The sequence below is a fragment of the Pelophylax lessonae genome, assembly GCF_965119305.1.
Source record: "Pelophylax lessonae genome assembly, chromosome: 7".
Lineage (NCBI taxonomy): Eukaryota > Metazoa > Chordata > Amphibia > Anura > Ranidae > Pelophylax > Pelophylax lessonae.
Genome location: NC_138774.1, coordinates 80022736 through 80039140, shown reverse-complemented (window position 1 = coordinate 80039140; position 16405 = coordinate 80022736). Strand labels below are relative to the sequence as shown.

At 45.0% G+C, this 16405-nt stretch overlaps 1 protein-coding gene across 1 annotated transcript in view; it reads left to right on the top strand.

Annotated features, from left to right (window-relative positions):
- PLEKHG2 (pleckstrin homology and RhoGEF domain containing G2) overlaps window positions 1-16405 on the top strand; it is a 170652-nt gene that overhangs the window by 107350 nt on the left and 46897 nt on the right. Inside the window, exons 5-6 of the mRNA XM_082263484.1 lie at window positions 1848-1948; window positions 11617-11683. Of these exons, the coding sequence (XP_082119610.1) occupies window positions 1848-1948; window positions 11617-11683 (168 nt within the window). The remainder of the gene's footprint in view (window positions 1-1847; window positions 1949-11616; window positions 11684-16405) is intronic.

Below are 16405 nucleotides of genomic sequence, written 5' to 3'. Positions count from 1 at the left end.
GAATGACTGGCCTTTGTTGTGGAGATGGAAGAGTGGGTGGTTCTGAGTTTGGTAAAAGAAAACTTGGCAGCCTGACAACAGTTAGTCCACAAAAATGATGTGTGTTGTCAGCCAACAACAGTTAGTAGCATTTTCGTTAAAGGTTTTTTAAGGCTGGGTTCACACATGCCGTGGCTCCCAGCAGGAGGTCCAGTGCATCCCTGTTTACTGATTCAGGTGCAAATCAGGTAGGGATGCACCGATCCAACTTTTTTGGTCCCGATCCCGATCTTTTGCTTTGTGAAATTGCCGATCCCGAGTTCGATCTGGAAGTACTGTTTTGTAAGCTTATAACAAAATAATACTTCCGGATCGGTATCGGCAGATACCTTATAACAATTGTGCATTCAAAATCGAATATGTCATGGGTTTAGTCTTTAAGAGGTTAAACTTCCCTCCTCCGGCAGATGGAACAAAAAGATACATTGTAATCATTGTGTTTACTTAACTGGGAGAGTTGAAAGGCATTTGCAGGAGGCTCTTTTTTTTTTTTTTGACAGCTGTTCTCTGCTCCCTCACAAGCTATAAAGAGCAAAACCGGATCGGCCCGTGGATCTGTTAATTTTACTGATCCCCCGATCCAGCTATTTTGCCTGTATCGGGGCCGATATCCGATCGGAATATAGGATCGGTGCATCCCTAAAATCAGGTCCAAATTTCTGCCTGAATTCACACCTGATTTGGAGCCAAAGACGCACAGGACCCTTTCAAAATCCAGACCGCGGCCGTGCTGGTGGTGTGTGAACCAGCTCCATTGAGAGATGGTCACACTCCCCTGTCATGTGATTGGATGCAGGGAAACCCGCATCCAATTCACATAAGTGTGAACCCAGCCTAAAGGGATAAAACATGGGGAAATGTGCATATAATTTAAAGATATACTGCATTTTTTTATTTTTTGCCTTGACATACATTTAAAAAACATTTTCACCTCTCTAATACCTGGAGGCTTTTCTGAAAAATGGTATGCAAAGAAGGAGTAAAACTGTTCTATAGGTAAAATATGGTTCTTTTCTTTATTAGGTCTCTAAAATTAACAAAAGATATAGCCAAAATTTTGGATACTTGACCCTTACTCCTATATGAGCTTGTTGGACAATTTGTTCCAAAACCATGGGCATTATAATGGAGATGTCTCCCCTTTAGCAGCTATCACAGCCTCTTCTACTCATGGGAAGGCTTTCTACAAGATTTTGGTGTGTCTCTCTGGGAATGAGTTTCCAGTCAGCCAAAAGAACAATCGTTGGGTGATGTAAGGGGGGGCTCCGTGGGGGTCTCTGATGTAAGGGGGTCTTTGATGTAAGGAGGGGCTCCGTGGGGGGGTCTCTGATGTAAGGGGGTCCTCTGTGGGGGGTTTCTGATGTAAGGGGGGCTCCGTGGGGGAGGGTCTCTGATGTAAGAGGGGTCTCTAATGTAAGGGGGGCTAAGTTATTAGTGATCATAAAAAAGAAAAGTCAAATGAAGTGCAAAAAAAGTGCAAGAAAATGTGCAGGGCGCTGGGGGAGGGGGGGGGGGGGGTGCCTGAACACCTAAGGCCGGCCCTTGTTGGGTCAGGTACAGATGTTGGACAAGAAGACCTGGCATTCCAGTTCATCTCAAGATGTCCAGTAGGGTTGAGGTCAGGGCTTTGTGCAGGCCACTTGATTTCCTCCACACCAAACTGATCAAACCATATCTTTTTGGAGCTGGATATGTGTACAGGGTTACAGTCCGACTGGATCAGAAAAGGTCCTTCCCAAATTCCTATTGAATCATCTGGACTACATTGTGTTTGCATGCAGTGTAACAATTGTGTCTCTTCTCGACAGGATTATTTGGGCTGTATAATAGATTGTGGTCAGCTCCCCCTCAAACCCGAACAAGTCAGCACTTTATTCTGCAACATCGAAGATATTTATGAATTTAACAGGTAAGATGTAAATTTTCTTTCTCAGTAGCCACCCATGTGAGATATTGGTCAAATGATGCCTATTGTTGAGATTAAAGTATACCTTTTCTTATAAGGGGTCTTGCACACAGAGTCCATTCAATGTAATTGCAGCTGTCTTTTCTCTGCCCGTGCAACCCAGGTGCAGCGTACAGGCTGTCATTGACATGAATAGCTGTGTCCTGCTGTACTTGTGTATACGGCACTGCTACTGTAATCATGAGTACAGCGTATGAGCTTATGCAAAAAAAAAAAAACAATTTTTCCATCTTTCTGGATATTCCTGTTCACTGAACTCATGCTTACAGTAGCACTGTCGCATACAAAAGTACACAGGGCCGGATTGGCCTACAGGGATACCGGGAAATTTCTCGGTAGGCTGGCAAGGCCACCTGCCCTGGGGCTGTTTTGAGGGCAGCAATGCCCATAAAAAATATGGCTGCGGCTGGGCCTGGGTGGACATGTCAACTGCATATGTGCTGCCGCTGCTCGGGAAAGCCGGTACACGCTCGGCCTTTTGCGGGCAATGCGCAATGACGTAATGGCGCCAGGCGGCGCCATTTTTAAATGTAAGGCAGCAGTGGTGTTCTGTCCAGGGCATGCGCCTCATCACAGCCCGGTAAGATGCCTCTGACATCTCCTGTACCATGCCTGCAGCACCTGCATCTCCTGTACCATGCCCGCAGCACCTGCATCTCCTGTACCATGTCCACAGCCCCTGTATCTCATATACCATGCCCGCACCCCCTGCATCTCCTGTACCATGCCCGCTGCCTCCTCCTGTACCATGTCCGCAGCCTCTGCATCTCCTGTACCATGCCCACACCCCCTATATTTCCTGTACCATGCCCGCAGCCTCTGCATCACCTGTACCATGCCCACAGCCTCTACATTTCCTGTACCATGCCCGCAGCCTCTCCATCTCCTCTACCATGCCCACAGCCTCTACATTATCTGTACCATGCCCGCAGCCTCTCCATCTCCTCTACCATGCCCACAGCCTCTACATTTCCTGTACCATGCCCGCAGCCTCTCCATCTCCTCTACCATGCCCACAGCCTCTACATTTCCTGTACCATGCCCGCAGCCTCTCCATCTCCTCTACCATGCCCACAGCCTCTACATTTCCTGTACCATGCCCGCAGCCTCTCCATCTCCTCTACCATGCCCACAGCCTCTACATTTCCTGTACCATGCCCGCAGCCTCTCCATCTCCTCTACCATGCCCACAGCTCCTACATTTCCTGTACCATGCCCACACCCCCTATATTTCCTGTACCATGCCCGCAGCCTCTGCATCACCTGTACCATGCCCGCAGCCACTGACATCTTTCTGATTGATGCAAAGTGCTTGCACACAGTGCAGTAATCTGCCTTGATAGTAAAGAGGAAGGAAGAATTTGTGTCAATTGGTTATGCAGCATCTGGAGTAAATTTTTCTTCTGGCAGCTTTGCTTTGACTGTAGCAGTAAAAAGTCACAGCAAGCTTACAGTAAACAGTTATGTACACGCCTAAAGTGGACTGTTTAGTAACATTATAATGATGCATAAAGCCATTATATTTCACAATATACAGCTTTAACTTTATACCCTACTGTCCTTGCCATTGCACCAGCGTGCATTTTCATATTCATCCCATTCAATAGCTCTACCTTCTATCATTAAAGAAGCTGTCCTTGACCTTCATTACAGTTATTTTGCATAAGCAGAGATGATATCATCAGTCTGCTTCAGGCAGCTGGAACAATTTCCACAGTCTCCTCTCCACAGTGATGGGGCTGATCTGTGCCAGACATTTCTTGAAAATTGCCAAAAATTGCACAGACACCAGGATTTACATGACTGTCATCTCTTAGCCACCATCTCAGTCCAGGAAGTAGATAGCGGACCTGAATAACTACTGAACAAACATGGTGCTCTCCTTCTAAAGAGGAAAGACAAAGGGAATGCCAGGGAAGTACTGTGATCTCTTTAAGAGGTTATACATACACTATATTACCAAAAGTATTGGGACCCCTGCCTTTACACACATATGAACTTTAATGGCATCCTAGTCTTAGTCTGTAGAATTCAATATTGAGTTGGCTATAACAGCTTCAACTCATCTGGGAAGAATGTCTACAAGGTTTAGGAGTGTGTCTATCTAACCACTTTACCACCGGAGGATTTTGCTGTCTTACATCCAGGCCACTTTTTGCGATTCGGCGCTGTGCGACTTTAACTGACAATTGCGCGGTCCTGCGTTGCTGTACCCAAACTAAATTTATGTCCTTTTTTCCCACAAACAGAGCTTTCTTTTGGTGGTATTTGATCACCTGTGCGATTTTTACTTTTTGCGCTATAAACAAAAAAAGAGCGTTTATTTTGAAAAAATAACAATATTTTTAACATTTTTTTATATGAAATTCCCCCAAAAAAATGTAAAAATCTAAATTTTTTTACATTTTTGGCCAATTTGTTTTCTGCTACATATTTTTGGTAAAAAAAATCACAATAAGCGAATTTTGATTGGTTTGCGCAAAAGTTATTGCGTTTACTAACTAAGGGAAAGATTTCTGTCATTTTTGGTGTTTTTTTTTTTAACGAGTAATGGCGGCGATCTGCGATTTTTTTTTTGCAGGACTGCGACATTGCGGCGGACAGATCGGACCCCTGACTGACATTTTTGACACTTTTGGGGGTACCAGTGACATTTCTACAGTAATCAGTGCTATAAATATGCACTGTTACTGTAAAAATGACACTGGCAGGGAAGGGGTTAATTTTATTGGAGAGGGAGGGGTTAATGTATGCCTGGTGCTTACTAACGTGTGTGGGGGGAGGTGACTGAGTGACACAGGGACAGATCGCATGTTCAGCTATGCTGAACCCTGCAATCTGACACTGCCTGTCACTTAGGAGATCCACCCGCTCTGTTTACACAAGCGGGCGGATCTCCAAACTCGACTCCCCTGGCCCGACTCCCGCTGTGACTGAAAACAGCAGGAGTGCGCCTCCGGCGGCGCGCGAGCGCCGCCTACAGGGAGAGGAGTCCAGCGACGTAGGTCTACGTCGCTGGACGGAATCGAGCCACTTTGCCGCAGTACAGTCCCAGTGACTGGTCGGCAAGTGGTTAAATGTTTGACCATTCTTCCAGAAGCCCATTTGTGAGGTCAGGCACTGATGTGGATGAGAAGGCCTGGCTCGCAGTCTGCTCTCTAATTCATCCCAAAAGGGTTCTATCCGGTTAAGGTCAGGACTCTGTGCAGGCGAGTCAAGTTCCTCCACCCCAAACTTTCTCATCCATGTCTTTATGGACCTTGCTTTGTGCACTGGTGCTCAGTCATCTTGGAACAGGAAGGCGCCATCCCCAAAATGTTCCCACAAAGTTGGGAGCATGAAATTGTATAAAATGTTTTGGTATGTTGACACCTTAAGAGCTCCCGCAAATGGAACCAAGGGGCCAAGCCCAACCCCTTAAAAACAACTATACACCATTATCCCCCCTCCATCAAATGATTTGGACCAGTGCACAAAGCCAGGTCCATAAAGACATGGATGAGCCAGTTTGGGGTGGAGGAACCTGACTGGCCTGCATAGAGTCCTGCCTTCAACCCCGATAGAACACCTTTGGGATGAATTAGAGCAGAGACTGCAAGCCAGGCATTCTCGTCTAATATCAGTAGACAAAACACGGGCAGCGCACAGTGGAGGTATATATATGAGGGATAAACCCATACACAGTCAGTGAGAGATAAAATGAAACTAGTTTATTCACAATTGAAAATTGTAGGATAAAATACCAAAGTACAAGTGGTTACCATGTGGTCCTGGTGGCCAGCGAGGACGTTGACAAGGTCCCGTGTGAGTACACCAAATGGACTTGTTGTCACTCTCTCTCTTGGGATGTCACAGAACCCTAGGAAGGATGGATGAAATCCACATGAGGGGCGAGAAGTGAATCCGGATGGGACGCCGCCAGCGCGTGTGTTGGCCGAAACATGTAAGAGCCACAGGCAGCGCGGCTTCCGGTGGGTGACGTCACGCAGTCGCTGGGCAACCGAACCCAGAGCAGGAACCAACGTGGACATGCCAGGGACTGGCAGCATCGTTAGTGATTTATCATAGCGACCACTGGTTCGATCAATCATTTCCCAATAAGAGGTGTTTTGGATTGTAAGCGCCTGGACTTTATACAATTTTCGTCCAATATCAGTGCCTGTCCTCACAAATGGGCTTCTGGAAGAATAGTCAAACATTCCCATAGAAACACTCCTAAACCTTGTGTACAGCTTTCCTAGAAGAGTTGAAGCTGTTATAGCTGCAAAGGGTGGGCCAACTTAACATTGAACCCTACAGACTAAGACTGGGATGCCATTAAAGTTCATGTGGGTGTAAAGTCAGGCGTCCCAATACTTTTGGTAATATAGTGTGTCTGTAAGTGTTTTATATACTTAGCATGCAGACATTTAAAGTGTATATAAACCCAAAAACATTTATTACTTTTACCTGGTAATTCTGGGAATAACACGCTTCCTGTCCCTAGGACACTTCTACACTGTATCTAATGGGGGGGGGCGAGTTTTATCCCAGGCCTTCAAACATCTCTTCCTTTCTCATCTTCATGTATCTCTAGTATTTTATGTACTTAATAAAAATGTTTTTAGCCTGGTCAGGAAACAAAATTGCAATCACCACATCTGAGGACTGGTAGGCTGCATTATAATACATTTTTGGGTTTTGATATCCCTTTACAGAAAAAATGTGTATCTGATGTTTCTAGGTTAACTTTGGGAGCACATACACTGTGTGAAGCAGTGTGTGTGCATTTTAACAAACACATGGGGCATATCAAAGTACACATGCATCTTACACTGATAGGTGCAGTGCTGATTAGCCAGCATTGCCAAGGTACCAAAAATTTCTAGTGGTAGTCGGTTAAAGGAGCACCCAAAATCAGCAATAAGAATCCCACTTAAATCAAAAGATCGTCGTTTTATTGGTAGCAGAACATGTTATTTGGATCTGCAACTGACAGCATAACCCAAATGTTGCTATTCGGATCTGCAACCGACAGCCTAACCCATAGGTTAGGCTGTCGGTTGCAGATCCAAATAGCAACATTTACGCCCTAAAGAAGGGGGAGTCTCTGTTCCCCCAAAACACTTTGGCTTTAACAAGTTCTGCTTCCAAAAAAATGACGATCTTTTCATCTAAGTGGGATTTTTATTGCTGATTTTGGGTGCTCCCTTAACCTCCCTGGCAGTATTCCCGAGTGTGGCTCGGGGTGAAATTTCAGTGCCATTAGCGGTAACCCCGAGCCACACTCGGGGTACCGCCAGGGAGCATCGCCGGATCCTGAAAGAGGTTACTTTCCTTGTCCCCGGGATCCCACAATGTGTCACTGCAGCATACGGTGGCCGGATCTTCCGTCTGATGCTCTGTGCCCCGGCTTCTGTCTCCTGTGAGCGTCACGTCGCAGGGGGGTGGAACCGGCGGGAAATTTGAAAAGTAAAACACACAAACACACTGATATATTGTAATCCTATTGGGTTACATTACTAAATAAAATACATTGACATTAGTTTTCCCCCCAGTGCCCTTGCCTGCAGTTTTACTGTACTATATATATATATATATATATATATATATATATATATATATATATATATATACACATGTGTGTGTGTGTGTATATTATGTTACATATATATATATATACCGTATTTATCGGCGTATAACACGCGCCGGCGTATAACACGCACCTAAATTTTAGGGCAGAAATTTCAGGAAAAAAGCTGAAATTTAAAATAAACAGCTTTGAACTCAGAAAATTTTTTGTAAAATTAAATGTAGTCTTACCAGTGCCCACGAATGCAGCCTCATCAGCGCAGTGTCCATACATGCAGCCTCGCCTGTGCCCATACATGCAGCCTCGCCAGTGCAGTGCCCATATATGCAGCATCGCCAGCACCAGTGCCCATAATTGCAGCCTCACCAGTGCAGTGCCCATACATGCAGCCAGCGCAGTGCACATACATGCAGCCTCGCCAGCGCAGTGCCCATACATGCAGCCTCGCCAGCGCCAGTGCCCATAATTGCAGCCTCGCCAGCACCCATAATTGCAGCCTCGCTAGCGCCCATAATTGCAGCCTCGCTAGTGTCAGTGCCCATACATGCAGCTAGTGCCAGTGCCCATACATGCAGCTAGTGCCAGTGCCCATTCATGCAGCTAGTGCCAGTGCCCATTCATGCAGCTAGTGCCAGTGCCCATTATTGCAGCCTCGCCAGCGCCCATTATTGCAGACTCGCCAGCGCCCATTATTGCAGACTCGCTGGCGCCCATTATTGCAGCCTCGCCCCTTGTCCAGAAAGCAGTCAGCGCTGAAAGGTAGAAGGGGGCGGCCGGCGCCGAGGAGAAGGAAGGACTCACTGTTATCGGAAGTCCCGGCGCCTATGATTGACGTCGGCATAGGAGGCGGGACTTCCGATGACAGCGCGTCCTCTCTTCTCCTCTGCGCCGCCCGCCCCCTTCTACCTCTCGGCGCTGACTGCTATCTGGACTTTTTTTTTTTTTTTGTTATATCGGCGTATAACACGCAGTGCTACTTTTTCCTCCATTTTAAGGAGGAAAAAGTGCGTGTTATACGCTGATAAATACGGTATATATATACTTTAACTTTTTTATAGTTATTTATTATATTATAATTTTTGACTTTGTGTTTCAAACTTTATCATACCCGAGATGTTATAAAGAAGAGCGCACAGTAAAAAAAAAAATCATATGTAAATAGTTGCTTTGGACTGCTCGTCTTTAAGAATTACATGCAAAATTATGGTACCGCTTTCAGCACCTAAAATCGGAAACGATCATACCGCCAGGGAGGTTAACCGACTACCACTAGAAACGTTGGAAACGACCACTAGGCCGTATTTTAAGGTAGCAGTCCAGACCCCTTAACAAGGGTCCACTGCCTTTTTTTTTATCCAGTCGGGGCCAGATTAATTGGGAGTTAATTTCCCCAAGAAGCCCTCTCTCACCTACCTCCCACCCACAGACCCTCTATTGAGCAGGTCAGTCCAACACAGCCATCAACTTTTTTAAAAAAAAAAAGGTACCAAAAATGTAATAAAAAATAAAAATATGTAATGTCTGTGTTTGGAAGATTTGCGCTCACCACTTGTCCTGTCACAGGGATAGGAAATCCCCCCAGTCAAGACGCAGACAGCAGTAGAAACCTGATAGATGTTCTAATCTCTGCACTCTTTAAAAACTAAAACAAAAAAAAGTATGTTTTATTTATATTTGTTTTATACATTTAAATTAGCAAACGTCATAGCTTGCATTAAGTGCCGGTTCACACTGGGGCGACCTGTGAGGCGACCTGGTCGCCTCACAGGTCGCCACAGGTCGCCTCCCATAGGGAAGCTGCGGACCCGTTCTAATAGGAGCGACACAAGTCGCTCCGACCTAGAAAAAGGGTCCGGAGCTTCTTTGGGGCGACCAGGAGGCGACCGCCATAGACTTCAATGTAATGAAGTCCGTGGCGGCCGCTCCGAGATCCGGCGCGCTGCTCGCACCGCGATCTCGGAGGTTGCCCCTGCAAGTAGCGTTGCAGTAATGTGAACCGGCGCTGAACCAACAGGATGCACAGCATGCTTCCAATGTATCAAATACTCTTCGATCATAAATAGTGAAACTCCTAGCTTGTTTTTACATTGAGCTTTTCTTGTCACCCAAATGATTATTAATGGAGAGTCCAGTATGTGAACACCATATGCACAATGTGAATAGCACATGTGCTCTCTCCTTTCATCTGTATAGGCAGAGCTATATCTCTAGGATGTCAGACATGATGATAGAAAAATCCGGACCACTGTAGCTGTGCTGCTGGAATGTCATTAGGACATGTTTTGAATACGGAACTAAATTCTGCAAAGTTTCTACATATTATGTATTTTTAACCTAATTTTTCTATTAATAAAATAATACATTTCTCTTTCTTAGGAGTACAAATCCTTGCTGTACTCCCCTACTGCTACGCTGGTCTGGTGGAGACTTCAGAAGTGGCCGGTACTTCTGTCTATAGAGAAGCACTGGCCTCCTGCCCATCCTCTCAAGATACTTAGGGCTCAGCAGCCAATCACTAGGCCTTTACAATGTCTCATGACTCGGGAGGGGAGAAGGTCAATAACCTTGTGTAAGCTTACTCAAGTATTAGACTCTAATGGATAAAAAGCATTGGGGACCTTGGCAAATAAAAACTATATGTAGCATTGCCCCGTAAGGACTGCTGGATATCAACTCTACGGGCTCCCCTGGGTACCAGCATAAGGTTTGAGTAAATACAGTTCCTACATTCCTCTTGGCTCTTCAGTCCGGGGGTATTCAGTTTTTTTGTTGTTTATTTTGTAACTTGGGATAGGAGAAGGGAATAGTGGGATACTACAATTTTAACTATTCACAATATCTGAGGACTTCTATCTTCACAACTCCACTTGGAGACATGGAACAGCCAGGCTGTTCATTCATCCTGACACTTTAGATGAATAGGGTTAAGTCTCTTTCTTTCTTTATCCTCTCTCACAAGACGACTTGGTGAACAATCTCTTATCTTCAGGATACTCTACCTAGCAACCTCTCTCTGCTGACACCCGTCCACTGACTATCCTATGAGCAGGGGTGGCCCCCCTCGGGTCAGGCCCTTTGACACGAGCTCCTGTACTCACAATACTGTAGAAACAGGATCTCCAGTGTCTCCCCTCTCAGTCAGCTTCCCTGGACCTCTGGGTTCAGCTCCTGTCGACCACTCCTCCGGTCCTCAGAACGACCTCCTGAGACCGCATGGCATCTCTACAGAGGAGGAGGCATCTGCCCCCTCAATCCAGGACTCTGCTCTCAAACAAAAGACCCCAAGCACATGTGCTCCTGGCTTTTATACAGTATCCCAGCATGCACAGAGGTGACCTGCCCTCTGCCAATCATCAGGACTGTATCAAAGCCTATGCACCCATTCGTCAGGTTTAATCGCACTGTCCAACATGCCTCTCTATTGGACCAGCGTGAAACACTCTCTAGACTGAATGACTCGCATACTGAGCAAAATGAGCAGACCTCACTAACAGATCCTGCTCTCTGGTAGGCAGAGAACAAAATAGATTTACCTGCAGCCCCCCTGGTAAGCAGACAGAGCTAAAAACCATACTTCTCACTTGCACCTACCTAGGAGGGTACTACATATAAGTAGGTGCGGGGTGCCCTGAATCCCCAAAGTGTTAAATTACCTTTAGAATATAACTACAGGCAAAACATTTTTTTAATTTTGGATAACCTGGAGAGGGATTAGAACATCTGTCAGGCTTTTGTTGTTGTCTGTGTTCCTGTTAGGGAGATTGACCCTCTCTATATGTCTTGTTTATCATTATTACCAAGTGTAAAAGTGAAAGAAAATCACAAATTTCCAGTTGTCATCAGAACAGGTATAAAGGGGCAAACTTCCTATAGTTCTGCTGACCCTGGTGACAACCAGGGTTTCCTTCACTTTGGGGGGGGGGGGATTCCCTTTCACTCCCTGTTTTGGCTTAAATTTGAAGTAGAAAGCAGAAATAGAGATCCTAATGTATGGGAGAAAGAATAGAGCCATGATATTAACAGTCTTATTATTTTACAGTGAGCTGCTGGAGGAGCTGGAGAACTGCACTTCTGCACACATGATCGCCGAGTGCTTTGTTATGAGGGTAAGGCTCCCCCTGCTGGAAAAACTTATTTCTGCACAACAGCAAAATATTTGAAAGAAGGCAGCAAAGTATCAACTCCTGTGACTTATATTAAAAAAAAATCAGTAAACTGGGCAATATTCCAAACATAATTATTTCTCAGGATTGCAGATAAAATAAGGCTTGATGTGTGTAAAATCACATGCAAAGCTAAATGGTAAAGATTCAGTCTATCCAATAGACATGTTTTAGTTGCAGGTTTGTGGGTTGACACAGCCAGGACTCCCTTCCACAGTTGACAGTTCTTTTGCTGCACATCTTAGGATGTACTCACACTAGGTATGTCACGGCAGACTGCTCAAAAAAGAGCTGTACAGTAAGTACAGTATGTGAAATGGAACTGCTGTAACCACCGAAAAAGTGTACACTTGTTTGTACCATCCCCGAATATGACTGTCCCCACTTTCCCACTGGCCTGATCTCACATTGTACTGGGACCAAGCACTTACCCAATCTCTACAAGCCAGAACACAGTGATCCCTGCTTCTATGCTCTGTAAGTGCCTAGTGATCTATGAGAGTTTTGTGCTCAGGCACGGTTATCGGTTATCGGCACGGTTATCTGAACTAAACCATACCCCAGACTAACTCTTCCAAGTGGCGCTGGTCACGTTACGGGGCGATCACACTACTTAAAAAAGCTGGACTTTGAAGGTGAAGCATGCTCAGGCAAAATTCATAGACATAGTGTGATTACACTCTTCTGTGGTTTTTTCCCACGCCACACACACCTTAGTTTGTACCAGCTCAGCCTGTTGAGTTCTCCATAAATTAAAATTTATTAGAAGTCCTTAATGGGGAGAGGGAACTCCTCATTATGGCAACAGCAGATATGCAGACCAAGAAACTCAAATATAGAGATCCCTGTGGGATATAAGATACTGGCAATTCAAGAATAAGCCTAAAATAAGCCTAAAACTAGTCTTAACCACTTAAGCCCCGGAAGATTTTACGCCCTTCCTGACCAGGGGGTATTTTGCTATTCGGCACTGCGTGACTTTAACGGACAATTGCGCGGTTGTGCGACGATGTACCCAAATGAAATTGACGTCCTTCTTTCCCACAAATAGAGCTTTCTTTTGGTGGTATTTGATCACCTGTGCGATTTTTTTGATCATGCGCTATAAACAAAAAAAAGAGCGAAAATTTTGCAAAAATAACAATATTTTTCACATTTTTTTATATGAAATCCCCCCAAAAAAATGTAAAAATCAAAATTTTTTAACATTTTTGGCCAATTTGTTTTGTGCTACATATGTTTGGTAAAAAAAATCCCAATAAGCGTATTTTGATTGGTTTGCGCAAAAGTTATTGCGTTTACTAACTAAGGGAAAGATTTTTGTCATTTTTATTGTTTTTTCTTTAGCGAGTAATGGCGATTTTTTTTGCGGGACTGCGACATTGCGGTGGACAGATCGGACCCTTGACTGACATTTTTGACACTTTTGGGGGTACCAGTGACATTACTACAGTAATCAGTGCTATACATATGCACTGTTACTGTAAAAATGACACTGGCAGGGAAGGGGTTAACTTTATTAGAGATGCAGTGGCTATGTGTGTCCCTAGGGGCATGCTTCTTACTGTGCAGGGATGTGGCTTTTCATGTAACAGCAGAGATCTACGATCCTACATAGCAGGACCGTATGATCTCTGCTGTTACACAAGGGAGAATGGCAGGCGGCTTTGTTTACATTAGCCGCCGGCCTTTCTCCCTCTGTAACTGACGATCGCGAGTGACCGGCGGACATCGGGTCCGCCGTTCACACGCGCGGGGGTCCCAGTGAGCGAGCTGGGGCGGGAGCACGCCTCCGGCGGCGCGCGCTCGCCCCGTATTGGTTTGCAGGCGAGTGACGTACGGGTACGTCACTTTGCCTGCACGGGGCTGACCGCCGCAGTATATGTACTTGCGGCGGTCGGCAAGCGGTTAAAAATGCTCCCTAAGAAATATGTAAATGTTTACCCGTTTTCAGTCCACTACAGTCCTGCAATGTAATCCCCTGTGTCAGCCAGCAGTGGCTGGTAAAGCCTGGGGCAGTGATGTCACCCATAGGCTCCTATGTCCCATCCATTGTCAGTGCTCCCTCCTCTTCCCTTCCACCATTGTTGACTGACTGAGGGGAGCTGCTTCATGTGATCAGACCTGAATGCACTGAAAATATGTACAGTGGGGAAAATAATTATTTGATCCCATGCAGATTTTGTAAGTTTACCCACTTACAAAGACATAAAGGGTCTACAAGTTTTATCATAGGTGTATTTTAAATAATAGAGACAGAATATCAACAAAACATTCAGAAAAAAACGCATGATACAAATGTTATAAATTGAGTTGCAGTTCAGTGAGTAAATAAGTATTTGATCCCCAAGGAAAACATGACTAAGTACTTGGTGGAAAAACCCTTGTTGGCAAGCATAAAGGTGAGATGTACTTAAGGTTATTTGGCTGTCACTTGGCAACTTCCAAGTTTCAGCTCCCTCCATAAAATCTCTATAGGATTAAGGTCTGGAGACCGACTAGACCACGTGTGCTTCTTCTTGAGCCACTCTTTTTTTGCCTTGGCATTATGTTTTGGGTCTTATCATGCTGGAAGACCCATCCTTGACCCATCTTCAGTGTTGTGACTGAGGGAAGAAGGTTCTCATCCAAGATTTTACAATACATGGCCCCATCCACTGGCCCTCCAATGTGGGAATGTCAGTCTGTACTTTTAGCAGAGAAACAGCCCCAAACATAATGCATTCTTAGTCATAGTCAAAATTTTTCTTCCCCCAAACATGGCGAGTCGAGTTAATGCCAAAGAGCACATATCTGACCACAGCCCTTTCTCCCAATCCTTTTCCGAATCATTTAGATGTTTATTGGCAAATTTCAGGTTGGCATGTATATGAGGAGGGGGGCGCTGCAGGATTTCAATCCATGGAGGTGTTATGTGTTACCAATGGTTTGTTTGGTGACTGTGGCCCCAACTGCCTTGAGATAATTCACAAGCTTCTCCTGTGTAGTTCTTGGCTGATCCCTCACTTTTCTTATTAACATCATTACCCCATGAAGTAAAATATTGCATGGAGCTCCAGACCAAGGGTGTGTGATAGTTATTTTGTATTTCTTCCATTTGCGCTCTTATGGCCGGAATACACGATAAGAAAATCGGCCGAAAATTTCCGTTCAGTGAAGGATCGGCCGATATTCTACTTGTTAATGCCCAGCCATCAGTGACCGATATCGATATTGTGAACGAAAAATCCCGTTTGAAAAAACCGAAAAATCCTGTCGTCTCGTTTGCGAACGAACTATATTCTATACGTTGGTGTTAAAGTCGTTCATTTAAAATCTGTAGAACATCATCACGCATGCACTGTTTCGATGGTCGGCGGTCAAACGGTCGGGCGATATTCGGCCTGTGTATGTTGGCAACATTTCGACCACGGAACACTTTTTCATAAGTCGGTGGTCGAATGATCGGGCGATATTCGGCCCGTGTATTCCAGCCATAACAGTTGTCTCCTTCTCACCAAGCTTCTTGCTGATGGTCTTGTAGCCTATTCCAGCCTTGGTCTACATTCTTGTCCCTGACATCCTTTGATAGCTCTTTGGTCTTACCCATGATAGTGAGGTTTGAATGGAAGACAGATTCTGTGGACAGGTGTCTTTTATATGCATAACGAGCTGTGTTAGCAGCACCTTCTTACATTGACAGGACTAATCTGTGTACCACATGAGCACATGTAGCCAGTATGTGGGAGCCAGAATTATTGTTGGTTGGCAGGGGATGAAATACTTATTTACCTCACTGAACTGCAACCAAATTTATAACATTTGTGTCATGTCTTTTTTTCTGGATTTTTGGTTGATATTCTGTCTCTATCTTTTAAAATACACCTATGATAAAAAGTTATAGACTCTTCATTACTTTGTAAGTGAGCAAACTTACAAAATCTGCAGGAGATCAAATAATTATTTTTTCCCACTGTATGTGTATTTACATCCTTATTACATTGGTTAGTCAGCATAGGTGTTAGGAGGGGGGGGGGGGGGGCATTTTTAAGGCTAGTTAGGTTCATCCTGGAATTCTACTTGTCAGTATCTTAAATCCCTCAGGGATTGGTGAGATCCCTACATTTGAGACTCTCTACACTTAAAGAGGTTGTAAACCCCAAAAAATGTTTTTTTTCTTTTTGCAACCTGAAAGAGAAACACATAATGAGCTAGTATGCATCGCATACTAGCTCATTATGAAATACTTACCTTAGAACGAGCCCCCGCCGTGCTGTCCGCTTACCTGTATGACGGGCGACATGTCCAGTCGCCTGTCTTCCAGGATCGCGGCATCCGGCCATCTGATTGGCAGGAGCCGCGGTGACGTCAGTCCCGCGCACGCGCGTGGGAGCCGACGGTCACGGCAGGGGTCTCTGAAGAAACAGCACCAGCGGCCGTTCCTTCAGAGCGCATGCACCAGTGACGTCACTGGCTGCGTGTAAGGTAAATATCTCCTAAACGGTACATGTTTAGGAGATATTTACAGTACCTATAGGTAAGCCTTATCATAGGCTTACCTATAGGTACAAGTTGCAGAGGAGGGTTTACTTCCTCTTTAACAATTAACAACAGATTCAGCGTATCAATAATGGTATATTATTACTCTGTTTATAAACTTTTAGAGTTTACAAGCTACCTATACAC